Source organism: Gobius niger (assembly GCF_951799975.1).
Source record: "Gobius niger genome assembly, chromosome: 19".
NCBI classification, from domain to species: domain Eukaryota; kingdom Metazoa; phylum Chordata; class Actinopteri; order Gobiiformes; family Gobiidae; genus Gobius; species Gobius niger.
Window position 1 is genome coordinate 23,652,754 of NC_136870.1, and position 27,689 is coordinate 23,680,442.

Consider the following 27,689-nt stretch of genomic DNA (forward strand, 5'->3'; position numbering starts at 1 on the left):
GACAAAAAAAATTGGGCACCCTTGGTTTAAAGCTAGGTTGAAAATGTTCCTGTTTAGATCTGCTTTTGGCTAATAACGGCACATATGTAATTTATAGGATTTTTTTAATTTTTCTATGTTGTGTTGAAAATGTTTTTTAAGCACATTGTACTAAGGCAGTTTGGTTGAGCAGGTGCTGTTGTAAAGAGCTGTACAAATAAAGGTTGATTGATTGATTGATTGATTGATTGATTGATTGATTGATTGATTGATTGATTGATAGATTGATAGATAGGGAAATAACGGGACGCCTCCTGAGGATCCACTCAGTCACGAGACACTCATGTCAATATAGTCCAGCTCATCGTTGCAGTTTCTTCACCTCTGTATAATACAATTCCACCACAAAATGAAATATATAAATAGAAAATAGGGCAAGGAATCCTTGAAAAAGAAAAAGAAAATATATTTTTAACGAAAAACCTGCTTCACTTATGATAAGCCAATCCAGCCTTCAGCGTTAGCATCGAACAGCTCTGCTCCGCAAAGTCACATTGAAACGACCCTAAGCCGCGCTAATATACATATATCCCCCATAGATCTCCATGTGAACGCGCTAATAGCTTCGCCTCTGCCATTTAAATCTGGTCCAGTCGCAAACCAGAAAGCCTTAATCTGAGCTCCCAGTGTGACTCCGTGCTTTTTCCAGAGCCAGAGATTAGCATTATCAGCATCCAAACAACCGGCAATTTGTCCCAATCACCGCGGCAGAAGGAAGGAGTTAAACGCAATCAAGGCCAGGCATATTTAAGCGGGGAGCTTGAAGTGCGTCCCATGGCGTTTCAGGGCGACATGTCAGAATTTCAGATGGAGGGTTATGAAAGTGAAAGCAACAGAAAATCCACAAACTTGACTATAATGTTTTAGGGGTTTTGAAGAATAATCTATGAAGCGAGACACCGACCACAGGCACTTTTAATGTACAGTGTGTCTGCTAAGTTTCCTTCCTCCACATCAATATTCCCCTCTAGGTGCAAGACTCCCCCTCGCTCTAAAGTGCTTTGAATGCCGAGTGTAGGTGGAAAAGCGCTATATAAGTTGAGATGATTTACAATTAATAAAGGTTAAATAAAAATCAATTAAAGCAGCACTAAGGAACTTGTTTACCTTAATAAATCCTTCCCGTAGTCCCTGTGGGGGTGATACAAGTGTTAATGGGATGATTGGGGGGTCTTTCATCTCCCCCTGGTGTCTCTGGCCAGAAAAATAATCATATTGTCTTAAAGAGGGGGTAATATGCTTTTTTCAATCCCATAGCACCAGTCTATAGCACACTACAATGATGACCAAACCTTCTGTTGGTCTGTAAATGCAGTAAATTAGAATAACTGCCTTGTATAAAATTTCTCTCTCAAAATGGCTGTAGTGAATGTCTTGAAATAGGCCTCTGTCTCTTTAAGAACCTCTGACCCTTTCAGACACGCCCCCTCCACACGCTGTCTGTGGCATCAGTGGGGAGGGGGTTCTGCTGAGGAGCAGTGGTTGGTTACTCGGCTGGTGACGAAAGCTCGGAGGCGTCTCCAGGAGGTGGGGGCGTTCCTAGGAGGACTCAGGCAAACCTATCCCTAAAATGGCCGCCATCAGAGTTTTTACAGATTACTCAAAAATACGTGAATGTGCCAAGGCAACACTTCAGGCATGTTTTTAATGAGGGAATGACAGAATAACATGATGTAAAGCTTGAAAAAGTCGATTTTGCATAATACCCCCCCTTTAAGATTATGTTGTGGGCAGTGAGTTCCCGGTAGATGATCCTTTACTGTGTGTTCAAATCTTAATGTAGCGAGTACAGATCGGAGACACCTGTGATCATAAAGGATTGATAGTTTGTCTTGAAGCTAAAGGCTAACATGCTATAAAAAAAAAGCAATAAAAGGCAGTATTTCAAATTGTATAATGCATGAAATGAATGCTAACCTTTAGCTTCAAGACAAACTCACTGATCCTTATAAACATAGACGTCTCCTCTACGGAAATATTTACACTGTACAGCAACTTGTTCACCTGCAGGAAGTGATCATCTACCAGGAACTCACCGTCCACCACAGAATCTTTAGGAAATACGATGATTCGAACGGGTCTAAGCTAATCTTAATGGAAATTAATACGAACAGGAAGTACTAGCGCCCACAACTTCAGCTCAGAGGAACTAGCGTAGCCACATTGTGCAACAAGCCAATTAGCCTGAATTCCCTTCTGTACGGCAACACAATGGGACAAACCTACTTCCTTGTTGTGAGTCAGTGGCATTTGGCAGAACATCTGCACAGCGCCACCTACTGTTCTGGAGTGTAAATTATTAGGCTTTTAAAATGAGCCTGAACATAAGGACGAAATATACGCACGTTGAATGTTATTGTTGACTGTCGGAGATCCCGCAGACCCGCACATGCACACTACGCTGGAGGGCAAAAGGCTCACCTCCTCAATCCTCCACAATCAACACAGCCCACTCAAAACCTCGTTTTTAAGACAGCCACCGGCAAAGCAGTCGCCTCACAGACCACCTAACATCTTTGTGCCGAGGATCACGAGCTACTGCACTAATCGGAGTCAGAGTAGTAAGTAGTAGTAGTAGTAACTTTTTTGTGTCTGTGCATGTGGAGTAATAACATGAAGTGAGTCATGGCATGGTCGCTGATTCAGTCTCCTTATCACAGCAGTTGCTTTCTACATGTTAAATCTGATCTTCTTCTCCTTCCTTCGTTTGTTGGTGTTGCCTACAGGGCGTGTGTGTTCACTACATTGATTTTATTATATTTAGCCATATTTAGCACAATCTTTTGACCAGTTTTTAGCTAATTTATAATGGAGTACGAAGACCTGTGCTTTCCTTTTGCCCTCCAGTCAGCGCCACGGCTCAGCATCACGTGCTCGTGACGTCACTCGTCAACATGCGTATACTTGTTACTTTCAAGCCTTTATAGAAAGTGAAGCCAAAGTGTTGTACTTGTATCTTTCAAATGTAGTGGAGTAAAAGTGAAATGCACAAAAAAGTCAACAAAAAGCAATTTTCAAGTGAAGTACAGATCCTCAAAAACTCTACTTCAGCGCAGTACTTGGGTATATTCACTAACTTCAGGCGGGTTTTGTTGAGTCTGTTCTTCTACTTTGGGAGTAATCGTCCCAAATCCTAAATGACATTACAAATGCAGTTTCTCCCAGATCGATGTGGGAGAGCGAGAGACGGCGAAGAAACATTTAAATATAATGCACTCGATACGAGCAGCGAAAACAACGAGACGTCAGCACATTTCAAACCAACGCTGCGTTTCTCTGCCCTGAAGTTAATTATTTAGTTTCACTTTGAAGAGAAAAGTGCTCCACTAATTAGCTTTGGCAAAACAAAATCTAAAGAGGCTTTTAAGTATCAGTTCATTAAGAGTCTGAAAGAGAAATAGCTTTGTTTGGTTTGGGATTGTCTTCAGACTTCGCCGCCGCGGAGCGACTGACGATCGATCAAAGACGGTAATTGTATTTTTGATTAAGGAAATATAAGCGTGGAAGGATTAAAAGTTTTGCCTTTTGAAGTACAGCGTAAGATTAGGAAGATTTGCTTAATTTTTTACCCAAAGTGAGTGTTTTTTTATTACAATTCCTGTTTATTGTGGGATATTACTTTTCACACAAAGCTTCAGAGTTAGTGTCTGTGGCGTTAAAAATGTCTCCAATAATGTAATTCCCTGCCTCAATGCATCATTTTGTGTTATTGTGCAGGTCAAGTCAATGCCACACGTCAAATTGAATCCTTTAAAGTTTTCCTGTGACTGAAAAACCCAAAACAATCTGCAGGTGTTTCTCTGTCTTGTCGTTAAAGATGGGGTTTTATGCTTTCCCCAGGTTTGTTGGTTAGAAAATGCATGATTGATATAAAACAGCTGACACAAAGCATCCAGTAGTTTGGTCAAATAAGCCACTCCTACTCCCCCACTCCTCTTTGCTGCACAGCTGTTTCAATAAATAGTAAAAAATATATATCCAAACTTCCAGGCCTGTGTGAGGCGCTGTGACACTAACAGAGACAATAGAACAAGATGTGGAGGGCGCATAAACCTTTGTGGAATGTAAACAGTGAAATGAAACTGATTGAAGGATTTAGGATCTACAGAAGAGACAAGGAGGAGAGTTTATTCTTCAGACGTAACGGGACTAAAGCAGAAAGGAGGAGCCATAAGGGGCTGGTGCAATGTGATGTACGACCCGGCAACGGAAAGTGGAAGAAAATGGATGGATGGTTGGATGGCTGAGAATCTACAATGTAAATAGTCTTGAAATAAAAGAAAAAACAACACTTAAAGGAGGGGTATTATCCAAAATCGACTTTTTCAAGCTTTACATCATGTTATTATGTCATTCCCTCATTAAAAACATGCCTGAAGTGTTGCCTTGGCACATTCACGTATTTTTGAGTAATCTGTAAAAACTCTGATGGCGGCCATTTTAGGGATAGGTTTGCCTGAGTCCTCCTAGGAACGCCCCCACCTCCTGGAGACGCCTCCGAGCTTTCGTCACCAGCCGAGTAACCAACCACTGCTCCTCAGCAGAACCCCCTCCCCACTGATGCCACAGACAGCGTGTGGAGGGGGCGTGTCGGAAAGGGTCAGAGGTTCTTAAAGAGACAGAGGCCTATTTCAAGACATTCACTACAGACATTTTGAGAGAGACATTTTATACAAGGCAGTTATTCTAATTTACTGCATTTACAGACCAACAGAAGGTTTCGTCATCATTGTAGTGTGATATAGACTGGTGCTATGGGATTGAAAAAAGCATAATACCCCCTCTTTAAAAAAGCTTTTCCAACTTTTCATGCTGTACCTCTGTCGGAGCTGGCTGACTACGTTAAAAGTTGTTGAGGATACAGTAATATTTCACACAGTGGTCAATGTTGATATTTTTAGCTAGTTTTCTACCTTAAAGGGACTATACGGAGTTTAGAAATGTTAAAATTGAGCATTTTCCTCCCCCTACATGTTCCATCCATGTCCTAATGTGTAGAATGAGCCCAGACCTGTTCACCACAACTGCCTCTAAAATCCTGCACTGTCACTGTGCATATAGAAGCTGCAGTTACACGTAAGACCTGAGGTGGCAGTAGCGAGCATAAAATGACCAACTTGCATCTACTCTCTTTAACATCTTTGTTTTAATGTCAGAGTAAAAAAAGGCCAAACTCACTCTTTACTTTGCTTGTTTTATTACTTTTCTTTGTGTCAGGAAATGTTGACAGTTTGGTATCCACGTGTAGCACGAAAGGCGATGCTGTGATCCAAATATGGGCATTTATTTTCCGGGAGACAGCAGCAGCTAAAGACGGGAGAAATATAAACGTCACAAACAACTTCTCAGTCAGTTTTTTTTTTTCAGAGGGATTTTATTTTTTAAAAATATCTAATTCCTGCCCAATTTATTGAGTTTTGAAACCGCCCCAAAAAAGTGCCAGAGGAGCAGGGCTGTGCTTTGTCCATGAAGCAGAGAATATCATTTACTATGTCTGGGGGGAAAACTAAATAAAGCGGCGTCGAAGAGTGCAGGGCGGGTTCAGCTTTTTATTGCTGTCTCATTGCTCGTGCTCTGCTGGTATTATATTCAGCCAGTCTCTCAGGGGACTTTCTTCTAAGTTACACTTCAAGGATTGTGCTATATATATATATTATTTTTTCTTTACTAATGACGCGAGAACTGCAGCAAGATACAAAGTCTGCACGAAAACCTCCCTGGCCCGAGCTGCTCCCCTCTCCTCTCCAATTAGAGCCTCGCCTCCCGGACCGGCCCAGACAGATGCGGAGCGTGAGTGTTTGATGTTTCACCGCTTCAGCAATAAGGACTACAACTACAGGAGCCCGAGAGGGATAAAAACTACAGGGGCGTAATGATGCAACTTACCGAAATGTGTCCTGTTTGTCTAGACTGTGTTCTGACGGAGGAGGCTGCGGGCTTCGCTGCTGAGGTCAGGGTTTGTCCGTCTCACTGCTCGTCAGTCGAGTTTAGGAAGCTCATCTTTGATATTTTAAATAACTATGATCCAAATGTGGCTCTCCAGCATAAAACCTTTGATCCCCAAGAGAATTTTGAAGAAACATTTATACATAAGAGACCAAATAAGTGAAAATGACTCTAAAGTGTGAAAAATACTGTCAATATTTTCACATTTCCCAGCAAAACACCGCATTAGGTCATATATTATGTGCAAAACTTGTATTTGTAGAAAAAAGCTTTACTTTATTTTATTTTTTTTAATTAAAGGGACTATACGCAGTTTAAAAATGTTAAAACTAAGTATTTTCCTCCCCCTGCATGTTCCAGCCATGTCCTAATGTGTAGAATGAGCTCAGACCTGTTCACCACAACTGCCTCTAAAATCCTGCACTGTCACTCAAAAAGGTGTTACTTCGGGTCCGAAGTGTCGTCATGCACGAGCTTAATATAGAAGGTGCAGTTACACGTATGACCTGAGGTGGCAGTGGTGAGTATAAAATGGCTAAACTTGCATCTAGCCCCTTTAAATCTTTATTTATACAGGGAAGGCCCAATGAGAGAACAAGACCCTCTTTTTCATGAGTGCCCTGTTTCATTGCAAAGAACAACAATACAATATTTACATTTAGAAAATGGGCACTACAGAGTTTTTTGTAGTTTGTTCCATTTGTGGGCAGCATAATAATAAGAAAAGCCTCTTTTTCCTTTGTCATTCTTCATGAGTCCATTTTTCAGAACTAAACTGTCATGTGACCTAGAGTTGTATCTTGAGCTGTAGTTTAGTTCACATGCGAGATAATCAGGCAGCCTCCCAACAAGTCCCTTTGGGCTACAATTGTGAGTTTCAGCCCTAGGCGTTTTGGAAATGAAGAAAATCAGCCTCCACGACACAAACTTGCCAACCCCTGATCTATATTAAGAAAGCCGTGTAGTTTTAGTTTAGCTTGTGTAGGAAATGCCAGGTAAATAAAAATGCTGTGCCTTGACTTAGCAAAAATACTTTTGTCCATAAGGCTAAGGTGTACACTGTCATTGTGTCCTTGGGCAAGACACTTCACCCACCTTTCCCCCAGTGTCAGCGTTCACTGCTGTGTGAATGAGAGAGTGTCTGGTTCCTTGATGTAAAGTGCTTTGAGTGCCTAAAGCAGGTAGAAAGGCACTCTCTAAATGTGACCATTTTAGTTTTTATTGACCTCTATTTAACCAGGAAAGTCCCACTGAGATTAAGAATCTCTTTTTCTGGGGAGTCCTGGCCTCAGAGGGGCACCTATTGTACATGTTTTAGTAGTAATAATAATAATGCATCGGTTTTATATAGTGCTTTTCTGGACACTCAAAGACGCTACATTGCATTTTTCATTCACTCCATACTTGGTAAGCTGTTATTGTAGCCACAGCTGCCCTGGGGTAGACTGATGGAAGAACGGCAACCGGTCTGTGCCATCGGCCCCTCCTTTAATATAGTCGAGTTTCATTCAGCTTCATTCAGCCAGTCTTTTTTTCTCAAAGTTGCGGCTCCCAATAAAGGGCCGTAAATCCCATCACTACTGTAACTACTGTAACTACTACTAACACATGATAAAATTGTAAAAAATAAAAACTTTCGCTCTCACCAAACGGCATGTTAGCAAATCAATGGCGCTTGTGAAGAACACACTTGAACAAAAATGCTCCCAAAATACAGTACATTCAGCTGCGATTCTTCTTTTTTGCCCACAAGTTTCTCGTTGCATCAAAATTGCTCTTAAAAGGTGAATTATGCACACATTTTTCTGTATTTGTGGCATTAAACATATAATTTGTGCATAAAAATCGCATTAAAGAGTGTTACATTGGACTTGCTGACCTGTACAAACCCTGGTAACGATTAAAAAGTGACCGCGCACCACAGTTTGAGAACCTCTGCTCCGTTGCTTCCATACAAAGTCATAGAAAACAGATTTTTAGTGTTCTGCAGTGGTGCATTGCGGGCTTGTTTCTCGCTCGGTAATAACATGCAGTTTCCCCGGAGCTCTGCACATGGATGATCAATGTCTACTGCTCTGCTTCAGACCGGGGCCAAGGCGCAATCCCATAATGCACCTCTGCACCCCCTCCCCCCTCTGTGTGTGTTTCCCGTGTGGTATAAGGTTTTCTCAAAAGCACAATCTGAAATGGAGAGTACAGTATTTGAGCGTCTTTAATTGCCACATATTCACCATGGCCAACCTGCTGCAGTGTCACAAGATTTATTACCGAACCGTGTTGCTGCTGCTGCCGCATTAAGTCAGGGCAAAGCATTAGAAATCATTGAATGAAAGTAAAAAAAATTGTTCAACTATTAACACCAGAAGTTATTGAAACGATTTGGCTTATTTCTTTTCATCCATTCTATTTAGTAAAAATAGGACAGCCTCTTAAAACTTTATCGATTTCCTGGCAAAAAAGTCAGGTAAGGTTCGAAGTCTCTGACCTGTTTCATTCTGTTTGAACACTGACCTCTTGTGGACAAACTTTATCATTGCAACTTCTCATAAACACAACTGTACAAGAGAAGTTTCAAACAGACGTGTGGCAGTTTTATTATTTGCAGCCTGATATTGATGTTTGAATGTTCAAGTCAATCATATAGGTCGATAAATAAGAGTTATTTTCTGATGTGGGTCTGAGCTTCACGGAGCTCCAGTGGGCGGGGCCTCAGTCACCTGTGGCTCTGCTGCTCAGGGGCAGGACATCAATGTGCAATGTATTTATTTCATTCAGTTCCACTATTTGCTGTATATCGGGCTCCTCACGTTTCCATCGCCTGCTCAGACATCCACATGTGCTTTTGTATCTGTTCAAAAGCAGGACATTGTAAAGAATAGGAAAAGCATTTATCCCTCTGCCACTTTAACCACATAGATGTGGTTAAAGGAATAGACCACTGTTTTTCCATACTGAGATATGTTTTTACCTGAGCTTAGACGAGTTCATTTGTACCTGTCTGGTCTTCACACGTGCCCTCAGTCACGTAAACACAGCACAGACGGCGTTTAGCCTCGCCTCCTCTCCTCTATAGCTCCAAACAAGGTGAAAATAGAAGAACTATATTGTAAGGCGTAATAATACCAGGAGTAGTTCAACATCCGAAACGACCAGACAGGTACAAATGAACTCATTCAAGCTCAGGTAAGAACATATCTCAGTATGTAAAAACAGTGGCCTATTCCTTTAAATGGGAAATGGGAGAAATACAGCACATTTATTGACTGTATCATTAATGATTTTCATCGCTATATGAACCAGGGCAGCAGTGAAACGCTCTGAGCCGATGACTTGCTCTGAGACACTAATACAAATTTTTTTGAGACAATAGAAACTTTGGTCACATGACCAACCGTTACCGAAACAGGCTCTGACGCAGTGTTTCAAAGCAATCTGCTTTCAGGAAGAGCGATACAAGCTCCAGAGCGCCGGGTTTTTTGCCCATCACTAGACAAGATGCAAGTTAGCCATTTTATACTCACTACTGCCACCTCAGGTCATACATGTAGCTGCACCTTCTATATTAAGCTCATGCATGACGGCAATTCGGACCCGAAGTAATGACAGTGCAGGATTTTAGCAGCAGTTGTGGTGAACAGGTCTGAGCTCATTCTACACATTAGGACATGGCTGGAACACGTAGGGGAGGAAAATACTTAATTTTAACATTTTCAAACTCTGTATAGTCCCTTTAATCAACGTAAATTAGCACAATAGCGAAATTCCATCCATTGTCCTCTGACAGACTGGTAAGACATTAAACGTCACTGTTTTTTGGTTAGCAAGTACACTTTTACTTAATCAAATTGTTGAAGAACTTCTTATGCTTTGAAGATAATTGAATAATGTCAGATTTTTTATTCTTAATGCCTTCCCTCTTTACCTAAACGCTTGTACATCAAGTGTATCCTGTCTATCCCAGTCATTACTGATCTGTAGCATGAGAACTATTTCCCAGCACACAAGCACAAGACCCAAATGGCTTTTTTGTATCTTTGCTCATTGTTTAGCTTTTATTCCACCATTTCTCCACGTTTTAAAATTGTAAAAGTTTTTCTGAGTAAAAAAGGGGGATAGACACGCAAATACGCACTGCAGTTATATAAGGACGAGATCCTTCTTTTAAGTAAATCTTTTTAGAAATTCATTGCAATATTACAGAGCTCTCTGGTGGCAAAGCAGGACCAGGGAGGGATTGTTTGAAACCTTGAAAACCTAAGTAAGCCTCCATCTCTTTTCGTTCCAAAGTTTTGTGCAAATCTTGGCAATAGATGTTGGAGCAACTTTGTGTTCGAGCCCTAAATGCTACAACTTCTGTCCAACATTCGTCAGCCGTGTCCCCTCGACCTCCCACAATCCACTGCTCCTTCAGCGTAATGTCTGCAAATTATTCTGCATCCTTTCCCTCTCTGAAAAACCTCCGAAAAGGGCGAACAAACAAATTTCCATAAATCTCTCCCTGGGTCTCTGGGCGGCAGCAGCAGCAGCAGGAGCATCGGCAGAAGCAGAGGCAGCGGGGGAGCGATTTGGCCTTTTTTCTGGTGTCATTATGTCGCCCCTCCATTTCGCGTTCGGGTAAAAGTCTTGGCGGTAATGTCTTTCTTTCTTTCTTTGTCTGAAAATGTCCCGCTGGCACAGAAAAAGTAAAACGCTCTGAGAGGCCAATGCTGCCGGACCCACCGCGGTCTCGGCTACTTTCAAATGCATTAGACCGAGCTAAATGGCCAGGTTTGACGCTGTTGGACCTGCAAACTGTGGCAAAAGTGCGGGGCAAGCGGGAGGGAGGTTGACTCTGGGTTGGAAGGGCGAAGCAAGCCACGAAATCCATCATTGGACGTGTTCTGGGGTGGCCTGGTCATCCACTCCTGCTTTTTTGATCTGTTCAAAAGCAGGACTGTCTGGAACTTTGCAAATAGCCTCAAATCGAGAAAAGTTTCATATCGATCCAGTCACAGAGGAACCGAATTAACCACTTGTAAAATACAAAACAATGTACCTGCGCTGATGTTGATGCTTCATCTTCTCTAAGAGGATTTTCTTGTTTGCCATCTATAAAAACAATTTTTGTCCCGTTCTTACATTGATTGAAACATCTCCTGCATTTAAAATCTGAACTGAGTTGCTAATGACTCCCTGGGCCCGATCTTGTGTTTCGAAACAGACTATAGCATAACATTTTGCGCTTAGTAGGAGCACACTTTGAGATCTTGCAGCTCCTAGACATGGAGAAACAGCCATGGCCAATGGCGATGTTACTACAGCCTTTTCCTCCAACCAGACTCCGCGGCCGGGACGGCGTGAGTTAGAGGGATGGTGGGAGAGTGGGGGTGAACGTGCTTTTGTTTTGGTCACGTTAACGCAATTACGGCCGAGTGAGTGCCGATCTGCACCACAGCGGGACCGGCTGTAGCTACACAAACATTGTTTAGCTCATGATGGGGTGAATCTAAAGTTTTTACTTGTGAGAGCCTGTAATGCTTAAAGGGGGGTATTATGCAAAAACGACTTTTCCAAGCTTTACATCATGTTATTATGTTATTCCCTGAAGTGTTGCCTTGGCACATTCACGTATTTTTGAGTAATCTGTAAAAACTGTGTTGGCAGCCATTTTAGGGATAGGTTTGCCTGAGTCCTCCTAGGAACGCCCCCACCTCCTGGAGACGCCTCCGAGCTTTCGTCACCAGCCGAGTAACCAACCACTGGTCCTCAGCAGAACCCCCTCCCCACTGATGCCACAGACAGCGTGTGGAGGGGGCGTGTCTGAAAGGCCCAGAGGTTCTTAAAGAGACAGAGGCCTATTTCAGACATTCGCTGCAGCCATTTTGAGAGAGCACTTTTATACAAGGCAGTTATTCTAATTTACTGCATTTACAGACCAACAGAAGGTTTCGTCATCACTGTAGTGTGATATAGACGGGTGCTATGTGATTGAAAAAAGAATAATACCCCCTCTTTAAGGAAGAACACAAGGCAGCGCGATGTAAACGAGAAAATGAATGTGAGGCTGCCATCAGAGACCGCTCTCAGTGCTGCTTGTAATAAACCACGCCTCAGTCGGCCTCTTCTCTTTTTATAATCGACGCCTAAGTGACACAGGCACACAGCGCAACAGCTGCATCACATGGAAATACCCATAGCGCTGGAAACTTGCACTTCATTGCAGTTCCTTAAAGGGACTATATGGAGTTTAAAAATGTTAAAATTACGTATTTTCCTCCCCCTACATGTTCCACTCATGTTCTAATACCTAATGTGTAGAATGAGCTCAGACCTGTTCACCACAACTGCCTCTAAAATCCTGCACTGTCACTCACAAAGGTGTTAATTCGGGTCCGAAGTGCCGTCACGCACAGGCTCAATATAGAAGCTGCAGTTACACATATGATCTGAGGTGGCAGTAGTGAGTATAAAATGGCCAACTTGCATAGAGTCTCTTTAAGTTTTTGTGGCAAAAAAAACTTGGAAAATGGTGTTGTCTTGATTTAAACTATTAAAGCTCTATGAGAAGCCATCGAGATCAGGAAACATGCACCAACGTCAATGAACCGGTACAATAAAGACTAAACCTTATCCTACGCCTATGATGCCATCCTGGAGAAGGCGTCAGTCAGTAGGGGGCGCAAGCTCTCCTTACTGTTGGGTAAATCCATGGAAGCTGCCTTTGACACGTCACCTTCACCACCAGGCGACGATTCTGAGGAAGATCACAGGAAGTTATTGAAACTATAAAGCAGGTAAACAAACCTTCTGCCTCACTAAAATAACAAGTTCTAATAATAAAACAGAATTAACAGAAATTAGAACTGGGAGCTTCTGGTATCCAGCAAAAAATGGTGCTCATGGAAGGAGGCAATGGGATGTGGAGAGAGAGATCAGGTCCAGGCACTCATATTTTGTAGTAGTAGAAAAAGTAGAAAAGGCTTTATTAATGGGCCAGAAATATTTTAATTTTTCTGGCCCATTAATAAAGCCTCTTCTACTTTTGCAAAATATGAGTGCCTGGACCTGATTTCTCTCACAATAAAACAGAATTGTTCACATGTGTCTCCGCTCTTCTGGCCGATTCTTCGTGAAACCACAAACTTCCTTGTTGACAAAATACGCCGCTTACCGTTTGCATCATATCCGGCTTTTCTCTGATTGTTGATACGCTTGTCAATCACACCCATTGGGAATTTGAAGAAATCCCCCCTGATCCCAGAGACACGTCTTTGAAAAGAATAAGAAAAGCGTGTATTCTGGCTGACCACGCAAGCTGCTTTAAGCTAAAAGTACGTTCATCACAGCTTCATTGATTTGCTAGCATGCTATAAGATTAGATCGGTTGTGCTAATGACATTCTAGTTTGCCATGTCATATTTTGAGTTGGAGCAGCAGCCGATACAACTCAATGAGAGAGATTGGGGGAAGTGATTGGATTCACAAAGACCTGGACATTACTCGTTATGCTAAGGCGTCCATAAGTATTTCAAACAACAGCAGACGGCCTAATGCTTTAGAAATGACCCGCAGATGGAGTCTATATTAGTGATTTTTGACCCAAGTCATGCCCCCCTTGTCGAAACACCGTCGTCCCCTGTCCCTAAATAATAACACCCCACATCCCGGTCCATCCGTCACCATCATCTTCACAAACCCTTGGTGTACGTACATCTGCAGTAAATGACTCCAGACTCGCGGCAAAACGAAAAAATCAAAATGTCCGCCTCGTCGTTTAACCTCTAACTGTGGTCTCCCGCCGCGAGAGTGATATCCGCTCTGCAAATACCAGCCCTGCATTTCAATGAGGAGGGAGACGCGGGGAGGGAAGCGCTGCACTGGTCATCTGATGGGATTTGCAGCGACGGTAATTCAATTTGTGATCGAGGATGAATAACATTAGCTGGATAGATCCGTGTCGTGTGCAGTTTTGACTCGATTGCGATTAGATTTGTGACAAAGCTCCGGATTAACTTCACGCTGCTCGTTTTTTGACACATCCAGGAGCATTGGCATTTGAGTCTGAAATATGAACTGCTCAACTATTCCATTTGAGAACATGTTAATTGTGCCTGTTCTTCCTATACCGCAGTATAATCTCCAGGCTTCAGAGTTAAGTGCCGTTTGACAGGCTGTAATTCGATGTTCCCGGTACTATTGTTCCAACTTTTCAAAATGGCCTCACTTTCGAGAAATTGCAGTGGCCTTTGTAAAATCTGTCCTTTAAAGGGAACACTGAGAACCGCGGCAATGTCCTCCATTTAGATTTATGCAGGAAATCTCAATGTCGCAAAAGTAGAAATCGACAAAGTCAGGATAATGTGCCCTGATTTCTCCTTAAAGGGAACATGCCGAGCATATCAGAGGTTTAAAAACAGTCTTCTGGGTAACACGTTGATATTAAACGTTAATAAATGATGAGTTAATAACACTTAATTCATCATGAACTATACATTAGTTTGATGTGACTAACATTCACTAACTACTTAAAGGGACTATACGGAGTTTAAAAATGTTAAAATTATGTATTTTCCTCCCGCTACATGTTTCAGCCATGTCCTAATGTGTAGAATGAGCTCAGACTTATTCACCACAACTGCCTCTAAAATCCTGCACTGTCACTCAAAAACGAGCTTAATATAGAAGGTGCAGTTTACACGCATGACATGAGGTGGCAGTAGTGAGTATAAAATGGCCAACTTGCATCTAGCCCCTTTAACAACGAATAATTGAAGTATGTGAAGAACTATTCATTATGAGTTAGGCATTAACTGTAGTAGTTAAAGGGGCTGGATGCAATTTGTCCATTTAATACTCACTACTGCCACCTCAGGTCATACGTGTAACTGCACCTTCTATATTAAGCTCTTGCATGACGGCACTTCCGACCCGAATTAACACCTTTTTGAGTGACAGTGCAGGATTTTTTGAACAGGTCTGGGCTCATTCTACACATTAGGACAGTGTTTTGCAACCAGGGGTACAGGGACCCCTGAGGGTACTCGAGGACCTAGCAGGGGGTACTTGGAACTATTTCAGATTGAAAAAAGGGGAAAATGTAACATAATTTTTTATAGGAAAAGCTCTATTTTTCAGTAAAATGTGTTGCTTTGGGAGAATTTTAGGTTTATTTTGACTGCAACATTGTCCTTTTTCTTACAAATACCACTTTTAATTAATTACTTTGTTAATAAACTGTAACACCCTTGATGTAGGGGGTACACGGGTGGTACGAAAGACAAAAAACGTTGGGAACCACTGCATTAGGACATGGCTGGAACTCCCTATAATCCCTTTAAGGTGATATTAAGTGTTAGTCACACTTAAAGGGACTATAGGGAGTTTAAGAATGTTAAAATTATGTATTTTCCTCCCCCTACATGTTCCAGCCATGTCCTAATGTGTAGAATGAGCTCAGACCTGTTCACCACAACTGCCTCTAAAATCCTGCACTGTCACTCAGAAAGGTGTTAATTCGGGTCTGAAGTGCCATCATGCACAAGCTTAATATAGAAGCTGCAGTTACACATATCACCTGAGGTGGCAGTAGTGAGCATAAAATGACCAACTTGCATAACTAATGAAGTGTTCATGATGAATTAAGTTTAACTCATTATTTATTTAGTATGTAAGTGCTTTATTTGTCATTGTGCAGCCGTACAAGGAGATTGTGTTCAGGTGTTAGTCCTGAGCCGCAGCGACTGAGCCGCGCCGCCACTGTGGGCCAACCCGAGCAGCATGTTTTTGGAGGTCGGGGAAACCGTAGCACGCAGAAAACCCTCTGAAACAGTGCAGCGCCTCCTGGGTTTGTCCCTGTTTCAGAGCGTGGTGTCCTGCACTGGTCAGCTCCTCCACCTCCTCCTTCCTCTTCCTCCTGCACAGCTCCCTCCGCTCCACAACAGTCTTTCACCATCTTATTCTCCAATGAACGTCCATTAGCCAGAACACTAGTGAGCAGATTTTGCCTCATACTCTTGCTGCAGATTGTCACACATATAAATACACATTATGGGCTTACTTTTTTCATCCAGGCACCACAGGTTTTAATTAGAGGTTTCCTACCGCTGCAATAGACTGTGAAAAACACATAGAAGTAGGATTGCTATTAGCTGCGGGAAGCCTTATAGGAAATAGGGGCAGGTTATAACACACGCCACATCCTTATATTTTCTTCAGAAACTGGCTCCATATGCCACCATGACTTGCTACCACTCCCCGATTCCCTCTTTGTCCCGAAGTGCCCCGTACGCTGATTCATGACTCTCAGCTCCAGTATATCTCAGTTCATTCGACAGCTATCGGCGCTCGTGTGTGTACATACAGACGGGGGTTTATTTACCGCAGGACGTGCTGAAATAACTCCCTCAGCCCTGCAGAGAGGAGAGACTGATGGGCGAGTCGCTCCTGAGAACAGAGACCGTCCCTGTCCGCTGCCAGACTCAAGGTTAGACTTAAGAGGAGTTGGTGAAAGTCAATATAATTTAAAAATTGAATGTGTGCTGTGGACTTTTATGGCTAATGAGTGTTTTAGAGGCCCGGGCGTGTGTTGATGCCGAGGGTTTGACTTTGAGAGAAAGACCTTGGGTTGGTTTATGCTTCATTCCTTCATGTTCATGTTCCCTCGGGATTGTGTCGTCAAAACGAGCCACAATAACAAACCCATTTAGATTTTAGAATGTATAAAACTGGAGTTTGGAGACTGTCTTGTGCACTGTCTGAAAAAGTTCAACAGGATTTAACAGTCTAACAGCCTGAATGACCAGGTTATTCCATTAATGGATTTCTTTTAGATTTTTTGCACCCCCTTAGTGTTTCTTGAGAGCTGATTTTTCCATTGTGAGATAAATGAAGTTCAATCTTATCTTCTTCACTGATGGTGCAGCCATTTTCCTAAATTGGATGACAATGCCAGGATTCATCAGGCTCACAGTGTGAAAGAGTGCTTCATCATATCATTTTCACACATGGATTGTAAGAGTATTTTTGTCCCGTTCCAAACGTAAACTGATTGAAACAGCCGTTGAGCATTCGTGTTCATCAATGTTTAAAATCTGAACTGAGTTGCTAATGAGTCTTTGGGCCAGATCTTCCACCTGGCGCAAGGACAGCACTGCTCCAAAGATGGAGGTCATCTTGCATGGGCACAGCTTTTGCGCTGTGTGCCGGCACCACTGGCGAGAGGGGGTCGCTTATCAAAAAAGAGGTTGACAGAGGCGTGGTTTATTACAAGCAACACTGACACTCGCGCTGCCTTGTGTTCTTCCTTAAAGGGACTAGATGGAGTTTAAAAATGTTAAAATTAAGTATTTTCCTCCCCCTACACGTTCCAGCCATGTCCTAATGTTTAGAATGAGCCCAGACCTGTTCACCCCAAATCCTGCACTGTCACTCAAAAAGTGCCGTCATGCATGAGCTTAATATAGAACCTGCAATTACGCGTAAGACCTGAGGTGGCAGTAGTGAGCATAGCAATGACCAACTTGCATCCAGTCCCTTTAAAGTGCATAGGAAAACACAATTATATTTAAGATTTTGCTAAATTGTACCCAGCTTTCTTTAGCTTGGCCATTTTTGTCATGTTTGGTGTTTCACACTGACAGGAAGTGACATAGATGAAGGTAAACAACTTTAAACTGTTGCCGTGCCAACCATGTTAAGTCAGTGGGAAACTTTACCTCAATCTATGTCACTTCAACAGCTTAAAAATCAAATAAAACTCGACGGGGATGTACAGCCAGTCCCGCTGTGGCCGGGTCGGCACTCTCTCAGCCATTTGTGTTAACGTGACCAAAACAAAACCACTTGCTCTGATTGGTTAATACATTTGTCCATCACACCCCTCGGGAATTCGAAGAAATCCCCCCCTGATCCCAGATATACGTCTTTAAAGGGACTAGATGCAAGTTGGCCATTTTATACTCACTACTTAGGTCATACGTGTAACTGCACCTTCTAAATTAAGCTTGTGCATGATGCCACTTTTTGAGTGACAGTGCAGGATTTTAGAGGCAGTTGTGGTGAACATGTCTGGGCTCATTCTACACAGTATTAAATCCCTTTTTCAATTTTGCCTATTTACTCTCCGGACTCTGCCCTTCCCGGCCTGATCCGGCGTCCTCTGGCCCGGCCACGCCTCCTGTGTTTGTCCTGCCAGTTCGAAGCTTGTAAACACTGCGTTGGAAAATAAGCCTGCGGTGACGAGGGGGAACGGGAGCCAAAAAGCGTCAAAATGGCCGATCATCCTCGCTTAATGTGCGCTCGTAATCCACCCGGAAGATTATATTGTCCCCGGAGAAAATAGGCTGCGTAACTATAATAAACTCGCATTAGGCGCTGGCGTTTTTACAGCAGCTATAACTGTCAGGCGGGAGGGAGAGTCTGCGCATGCAAATGAGAGAGAGAGAGGGGGGAGAGAAAAGTCTATTTTGGAGATTTTTAGCATTTATGAGTCATTTCTAAAGGCCATGTACCTGATGTACCTTTTGGTTTGCAAAGAAAGAAAGATGGAGCAGGAGTTTTGAATTTTAAGTGTTTCGTCCAAACTCATTCTTAACTTGGCAAACAGATTTGTATCATCTCAGACTTACATTCAGGTGATGCGCCATCATCGACGATGTCATTGTCACTTAGCGGAGCCGCAGGGTCTTGTTCCGTTGCTTTCTTCCTCAATAAGTTGCTAGCATCGGCTTCTTCTTCTTCCTTCTTTTTCTTCTCCTTCCTCCTTCTTCTTCTCCTTCTTTTCCTTCTTCTTCTTCTTCTTCTTCTTTTTCTTCTTCTTCTTCTTCTTCTTCTTCTTCTTCTTCTTCTTCTCCTTCTTCTCCTTCTCTTTCCTTCTTTTTCTTCTCCTTCTTCTTCTTCCTTCTCCTACTCCTTCTTTTCCTCGTTCTTTTTCTCTTTCCTTCTTCTTCCTTCTTCCTCGTCCTTCTTATTCTTTTTCTTCTTCTCCTTCTTCTCTTTCTTCTTCCTTCTTCTCCTTCTTTCCCTCCTTCTTCTCTTTCCTTCTTCTTCTTCCTTCCTTCTTCTTCCTCTTCCTTCTTCTTTTTCTTCTCCTTCCTTTTCTTCTTCTTCTCCTTCTTCTCCTTCTTCTCTTTCCTTCTTTTTCCTTCTTCTTCTTCTTCTTCTTCTTCTTCTTCTTCTTCTTCTTCACGCTACTTCCTTGGCATTTGAACATGTTTTGTAGCAAAATGAGCCCTTGTTTGACTGGCTTTACACCCCATGATGCTTTGCGGTGATCTATTCTATTCTTAGCTACTGTGAAAGACGCTTTTATGTACAGGGATGAGTTTATAAACACAAAATATCAACTTTCAGGGAACCGTGTTGTCATGGTAATGTATAAACACCAACTCAAACTAACTTCATGAGCGCAACTTCCTTTTTTTGAGGCCTCCCCAAAAAATAAAGGGGGGAAATGGGCCAAAAAATCAGAAAAGGGGGTACAAAAAAGAAAAAATTGGCAAAAATGTGGGAAAAATTGGGAAGAATTTTGTAAAGAAATTGGTGAAAATTGGGAGAAATTGTGGCTAAAAAAGGAAAAATTGGTAAAGGTAAACAAATCTTGAGAAATGGCAAAAATATGTTGAAAAAATAATTAAAGGAAACATTTTGTATGGGTGAAATGGGGCAAGCACTTAAGAGGAGAGCGGCCTGTTCCTTTGTCCCTGATGCTGAATCCAAGTAAAATCAATAAATATTGCATTTACTTCCAAACCTCCTCCAAGTCGAATTTTTCCCTTGGGAGATAAAATCAATCAATCAATCAAATTGAAACACTGTGAGCAAGAAGTGGTTGAAATTGAAACTGTCACAGAATACCTGCAAAAAAACACATCAACCATGCTTTAAATAAACTGGTTCAGAAGCTACAGCTCCCTTTAAAGGGACATTTCAGTTCCTGGTGTTGATATTTTCCTCCTCTCTTTCCCACATGCTGCCGCTGCGACGCCACGACGAAGCAGGAAGTGGAGGTGAGTGACTTCTGCGAGTCATGACGATCCATTCAGTGTTGTCTCCTGGTACTGGTCTAAGCCTGAGAAAGAGAAAAAGGATTGTGATTAATGCCATTTTTACATGAAAACATAAAATGACAGAAAACTTGCAATACATTTTTTGCTCATAGTTATGTTAGTGATCTAGAACAAAAGTTTTGAATTGATATCTCTCAGTTTATTTATTTTCCCCATTCATGTGCGGTTTCCAGGGTTTCCACTGGCCATCGGGAGAATCGGAAGTTTTCCCGGTGGGCCAACGTACTTTTGGGCCTGTCGGGCCAATCAGATCGACATACGCCCCGTTATACCTGACACTGGTCCACAGTTAGCAGCAAGAGCCATTAGAGTCTCTAACGTTACATAGATGCAATTACACAACTCCTCCACTAGAGGGATGTGACGCCTTTTATACCCTTGTTCTGGTGGGGCTTTCTTGAGTTATGGTTCCCACATGATCTCGTATAATGAGCAATGGGCCTCTCCGACATAACCCTCATGCCCCTCACATTGTCAATATAAGAGGAAATAGTTTATTGTAACTCCCAAGATTCAAGTGTTGAGTGCTATTCGGCAGAAACAACATGCAACTATTGTCCTCGATTCGTAGCTTATATTGTTTTAGTTCAAGCCAAGGGATTGTTTTGCTCATCAACTCGACTATTGCATTGAATTATGACTGTTTTTTTAGAGAGCTGGTCTTGACCCAAACGTTTTTTTCTGCCAGGAGCCCTGGCGGTGTCTGGCCTTAAAGGGATATATCAGGATTTTTGACATAAGGCCTCATTTCCTAGTTATCCAGAGTGTTGCTGATTTCTGGAGATATTTTCTTTGTAATTCATGCAGTTCTTATATTTGAAGAGTTTCGCGACGCTAGGCTAGTGCAAGGCTAGCACATTTCTATGGTATCAGCTAGCCTGCATTAAAAACAGTCTGACCCGCTCCACAGTGCACCTGAGGCAAATCACTTATGACACCAGACTAACCATATAAATGTCTGTGTCCATAGAGTAATTTTTGAAATATAACTGACCTTGCATAACATGAATGATCGCATTTTGAGGGACTATTTTCTAGCAGATCACTCCGCCGGTGCGTAGCTTATACAACCACGAAGCTGATGCTGCTCAAATATAAGGTATTTTATTTGAAATATGGTTAAAATTACTCTATCGACAGACATTTATATGATTAGTCTGGTTTTATAAGTGATTTGCCTCTGGTGCACTGTGGACTGTGGTCAGACTTTTTTTAATGCAGGCTAGCTGATACCATAGAAATGCACTAGCCTTGCACTAGCCTAGCACCATGAAACTCTTCAAATATAAGAACTGCTTGAATTACTAAAAAAACATCTCCAGAAATCAGCAACACTCTGGATAACTAGGAACTGAGGCCCTATGTCAAAAATCCTGAAATATCCCTTTAATATAGAAGCTGCAGTTACACAAGTGACATGAGGTGGCAGTAGTGAGTATAGAAGGGCTAACTTGCATCTATCCCTTTAAGGCAGGGGGTTAAGAGTTTCAATTCCAGGCCCCTGCGTTACACCAGACTGCCATCACTTCTCCCGTCTCAATTCCTTCCAAATCAAACGCTGCCAGTCCAAGTCCCCCGTCCCGGCAGCTCGTGTTTCTGCCTCGGGCGACTCTTGTTCGTTCTGACACAGAGTCTACGGCTCAGTCCCCGAAGTTTCGCAAAGATCGGACTTAGCCTGAAGCTGCTCTCGGTGCAGACCTCGGTCCCGGGTGGAGTGTAAGTGGGTCGCGGCGTGTAGGACCGGAGGGATGTTGAATTCTTTCTGACCGCTGTGCAAAACCACGGGGGAGGCAATTTGAAAGCAGAAACAGATTTACAAGAACAAGTGTGTACGTTTTTTACAATGCTTCGAGAATTGGGGTGTGTGTTTTTAGTTGGTAACTGTCTATCCACTGGTTGTAATTGGGCTTCTTCGAGTGGTGCTCAGAGTCACACTGGAACAAATTATAATTGGCTTGGATAAGAAAATTAAAAGTGCAGAATTTTGTGAACAAGAATGATTTTTCTCGGCTCTTAGACTTTCTCTGTCTCATTTCAACAATTTCAGGTGTTTTTCTCTTATTTTCACCTCACTTTAACAGAGTGCATTTTCTCCAGTTTGGCATTACCCAAGAAAAATACAGAGAGACGAGTGCTTCAAATGGCTCTAATGGAAAGAATAGGCCGAATCGTATACTTAAAGGGACTGTACGGAGTTGAAAAATGTTAAAATTATGTATTTTCCTCCCCCTACATGTTGGTGTAGAATGAGCTCAGACTTGTTCACCACAACTGCCTCTAAAATCCTGCACAGTCACTCAAAAAACTGTTATTTTAGGTCCGAATTGCTGTCATGCACAAGTTTAATATAGAAGGTGCAGTTACACATATGACCTGAGGTGGCAGCAGTGAGTATAAAATGGCCAACTTGCATCTAGCCCCTTTAAACAGAAAAAAAAGGTTGCTGAACCCGTACCATGACTGTAAACGGCAGGAAAGCAAGAGATCCAAGAAAAAAGTAAGCTAAAAGTCCTTTACTGACATGTCACCATTTTAAAAAGACTGGGTGAGTCATGTGATGTGAGTCTTGTATATAGTATTTACAAACTATATACAAGATCAGTATTTAAAGCAGTACTAAGTAAATTGTTTACCTTAATAAATCCTTTCCGTGATCCCTCTGGGGGTAATACAAGTGTTAATGGGTGTGTTAACCCTTACCCCCCTAACCCTTTCATCTCCCCCTGGTGTCTCTGTCCAGAAAACCACAAGTGCAGCTTTCCTGCCTCCGGGTCAGAGTCACCAATACACACTAATGGAATCACGAAGAAGAAGCTAACAGGCTAACGGGCAAAGCTAACTGTGGGCTAATGCCACTTTAAACAGTATTTACAGAAGGTTTGAGTGAAAAAAACATGCTTTGACACCTGCAGTAGCGCTTATGGCCTCTAGGGGCATGAGTTGGTACTGCTTTAACCGAGCGCATTTTCTCAAAGTTACAAAATGTCTGATGAAAATGTAACTAAAAAGTGAAAAAGAGCAACAGAAAAGCGACAAAAGTAATGAAACAAAAAAAGTGATGGGGAAAAGACAACAACGCAATGAAAAAGATAAATTTAGATGAGTTGTGTTGGTCTTAGCTTTCAAATGAGATGTTACATTGTTCCTATGGGCTCAGAGGACCTAATGGATTTGGGTAAAGCTGAACTGGAGGAACTGTGCTCGGTTCAGGCGGGGTTTAAGAGGTTAAAAAGCCATGACTCACTAAAGCGAGCCGCTGAAAGGGGATAAACAGCGCCACACAGCATTAGTGGTGAGATAATGTAACTGCAGTACCTTCAGCACACATCAGGAAAACTCTTATCAAGCGAGTATTCATTGTAAGGCAGAATCAGCCAGTTCACGGTGGCCCTTGAATCCAAAATGTGATGCTTTGAATTGCATCTTATGAATTGTGCTCTTTAAATAAGATAAGATAAGATAAGATAAGATAGGATGGTAAATAAACCTTGAAAACTGCACATACGCAAAACAATGTGATTTTCTCACCCACATCCTCATCTGCAAAAACTCAGTGCCACTCAGTGAAAGGCTCTCACATCCAAACTTGACTTTTTATTCTTTCTTTTCTCATTCACAGGAGGACTATGTTAAAAACACAGAGGAAACCGTGAGCTCGGATGAAAGTAAGTTGGATGTTTTTATACCCAGAGTTGCCCAAACATTGTTCTTTTCCTTTCTCAGTCAAAACATGGGTAGATTTAACAAACTGTTCTGATCTGGGGTTGAATGAGATCAGCTGAACGACCTGAACATCCAGGTTATTCCATCAATGGATTTTTTCTTCCCTGATGGTGGAGGCATATTCCAAGATGACAATGCTAGGATTCGTCGGGCTCACGTTGTGAAAGAGTGGATCAGGGAGCGTGACGTGAGAGAGTCCAGATCTGAACCCCTTTGAGAGTCTTTGGGAAGTGGAGAAGGGTTTGTGTCTCTGTGTGTTCTGAGATAAATCGAGTTTTGAATTTTTCTTAATTTGTTTATTTGGTTGGGACAGTGCATGTCAATGAACATACATGAGACTCATGCATGTAAACACGCCACGCCGGATTGTAGCCTCGTCCCACACTCACAGTCTCATTCGTCCCTCTTTTCGTTTTGTACAAGGGTCTGTTCCGTCACAGTTGAGCTCCGTTATCAGGTGGGACGGGTGAACTCCTTTGAAACGGTTGGATCTGATTTTCGCTAGCGTTCTGGCAGCAGATATTACACCGACGTGAATACAGCGGCTAAGTCTGACTCCAGATCAGAGCGAAAGCAAAGCGCTGCTGAGAGGGGACTGTGCATTTAAAGGGAATATTTGGAGTTTAACCTCTTAACTCCCGCCTGTACCGAGAGGATCTTTTTCCTCACGTCATCAGATTTTTTTCCCCATCATTTTGTTGTTGGGTGTTCAACTCATTTTTGTAATTTTTATCACATTTTTGTCATTTTTTTGGTCACATTTTGTCATTTTTTTCTCATTTTTTTATATCACATTTTTGTCATTTTTTGTCATATTTTTTTCCACATTTTGGTCAATTTCTGGTGACATTTTTGTGACATTTTTGCCACTTTTTCATGAATTTTTCGTTACTTTTTTGGCAATGTTTTCTCACTTTTTTGTCACATTTCCATCATTGTTTTCGTCTCAGTTTTGTTGCTATTTTCACAGCTTTTTTCCAGAAGCTTTTGGACTGGGGTAAAGCCAAACTGGAGAAAATGTGCTCGGTTCAGGTGGGAGGTAAGGGGTTAAAAATGTTAAAACTAAGAATTTTCCTCCCCCTACATGTCCCAGCCATGTACTAATGTGTAGAATGAGCTCAGACCTGTTCAAAAAATCACGAACTGTCTCTCAAAAAGGTCTTAATTCGGGTCCGAAGTGCCGTCATGCATGAGCTTACTATAGAAGGTGCAGTTACACACAAGACCTGAGGTGGCAGTAGTGAGCATAAAATGACCAACTTGCATCCAGCCCCTTTAACCAGACCCTTTAACATTTAGGGCTTTTTTGAATTATTGATCGTCCAGGGGTCAAAATTGTCATACGTCTGGCAACCCTGGGCCGATGGTGCAGACTGGTTGTGTCGCTTCTGACGGTCTACCCCAGGGCAGCTGTGGCTACAATAGCTTACCACCACCGTGTTTGGTGTGAATAAATAATGCATGAATTTGTAAAGTGACTTTGAGCGCCTGTAAAAGTGCTATATAAGACTAATTCATCATTATTATTATTATTAAAGCTGAACTGGAGAACTGCCCTTGGTTAAGGCAGGGTTAAAGGAACAGGCCACTGTTTTTTAGACAAGTTCATACGTATCTGTCTGGTCTTTGTGCCTGTGGAAGAGCTTGATCGCTTCTAACTTCACCCCCGTTTGGAGCTATAGGAATATACTGGGAGAGGCCAAATGCTAACAACATTTTTAGTCGTTTTGCGTGACTGAGGGCACACACAAAGACCAGACAGTTACTCATCAACTCCTCTAAGCTATATCTCATTATTTAAAAATGGCCTGTTCCTTTAAGATGCTAACAGATGACTATTGTTGTGAATGATTTATATGTAGGCACTACTGTATGTCATTATAAACTGATACATAAAAATCCAAAAATCCTCTCCAGATTTCCACCTGTTTCGACATCTACATTGGAGGACTCTGTATTTCACGCTCCAGAACCCTGAGTCCGCCTCTCGTTTGCTATTGTGAAAAGGCCACCGCGATAATGACTTGAGAGCGCCCCCTCCTCTCACCTCCACAGGCTCCGCCGCAGCCCCGGTGCATGCTGGGAGATGACAGTGCGGGGACCGAACAGAAATGGCATCTGTAATGGCACACAGCACTTAAGATGACTCAGACGAGGGTCATTTCGACTAGAGAGATGATTTTCTTCAGATTTTTTTCTTCCTTTTTTCGTGCTTTTAGTGTAATACTGTATGTGAGTGACAGACGTTTACTAGAGGATTAAGTCCTCTTTAATCCAGACACAAACGACCAACAAAACCCGCTCTTGTGTGGGAAAAGTTTGGTCCCTTCTTCCTACACCTCCTTTCCCCTAAAACACATTATCCGATGATTAGACTCCGGTGAATGTGAAGCTATGACAGTAATCGTGCATCCCACTGAAGATAATTCCCTCCATTCTCCTGTCAATTTAAACCTGTCCCGAACCATTAGAGTCTCTCACGTTCGCCGAGGCTTTTGGCAGCTCTATAATCAGGCTTTCAAGACTTTTTTCCCCAACACGGCTTCCACTAAAACGCTCCATTTCGCGAGATATGAGCGGCTTGACATCTCAGTGGGGAAGATAGCTGATCCTCACCGCTGTAATGGGGAAAAACCTACTTCCATAAAAGCTTCTGGTGGAGACGTCCATGCACCGTCTCAGCCCATCCTCCTGCGTAAGCCAGTCCCTCCAGGATTTCACCGGCATTTTTTGTGATTGTTGGGGTGTAAAATGCCTGATATTGCGGGCCATTTTTCCAAAAGTTGCGATGAAAAGTTGCGATTTTTTTCTGCTTAAAGCAGGGGTGTCCAAAGTGCGGCCCGAGGGCCAAATGCGGCCCTCTGACCAATTTTTGGTGGCCCTCAGGCTTCTTGTTTTATTGACACATGGCCAGAGATTATATTTTTCCTGGCAATTTTAATCATTCAGCACAATTAAAACCTCAAAAATGAACATTTATTGTGAGACTGAGCTAGCATTATGGTTCCAAGCCTAAATACAAGTGTGGGAATGGTTTAAACCTCTCTTAAATACACGCAGTTGAATGTTTGAATGCATTGACCACTGATCTGTGGCCCTCCATGCATTATACATGTCAATATACAGCCCTCGGTGAAAAAAGTTTGGACAACCCTGGCTATACAGAGTTTAAAAATGTTAAAATGATGTACTTTCCTCCCCCTACATGTTCCAGCCATGTCCTAATGTGTAGAATGAGCCCAGACCTGCCTGTCTGTAAAATCCTGCACTGTCACTCAAAAAGATGTTAATTCGGGTCCGAAGTGCCGTCATGCATGAGCTTAATATAGAAGCTGCAGTTACACATAAGACCTGAGGTGGCAGTAGTGAGTATAAAATGACGAACTTGCATCTAGCCCCAATATATTTTTACATTAAAAACTTTTCTTTGTATTTTACATCAGTTTTAATCAAAGAGACGCTGGGGAATAATAAAAGATTTAAAATATCAGTTATTTTAGATATTTGTATTTGTATATTAAAAATAACATGTGCGCCCCTCCCCTCTCGTCTCCTCCGCTCAGCTACAGAAAGTGGGCGGGGCTAACAGGCACCCAGGCATCTGTGAGCGCAGGGTCTGACTCCACACAAATCTGATAAGATAGAGCCATGAATGAGAATCCGAGGAGAACAGACCAAGAACAGAGCTGTGACTCCTGAAGTCCACGCAGTAAAAGCACCGCTCATATACACGCCACCGCATCACGGGAGAAAGTAGCGTCCAAGCGCACATGCGGCGTTTATCTGTCAGATAAAGCCTATATCGCCAAATAAAGATCCAGTAGAGAGGCAACTTGGACAGAGTAGGATCACACAGCGCCTCAGGCTGTAAAGGCCCGGGCGAGTGAGAGGAGGCGGAGCAGAAGCCAAAGTCCTTCAGTCAGGCGGAGGTGCTGG

The 27,689-nt window shown here is 42.4% G+C and overlaps 1 protein-coding gene across 1 annotated transcript in view; it reads left to right on the forward strand.

The window, feature by feature from the left end:
- The window catches only part of LOC306978588 (testican-2), a 105,647-nt gene that overhangs the window by 15,682 nt on the left and 62,276 nt on the right, over window positions 1-27,689 (forward strand). Inside the window, exon 2 of the mRNA XM_079577225.1 lies at window positions 23,650-23,695. Coding sequence (XP_079433351.1) covers window positions 23,650-23,695 — 46 coding nt within the window. The remainder of the gene's footprint in view (window positions 1-23,649; window positions 23,696-27,689) is intronic.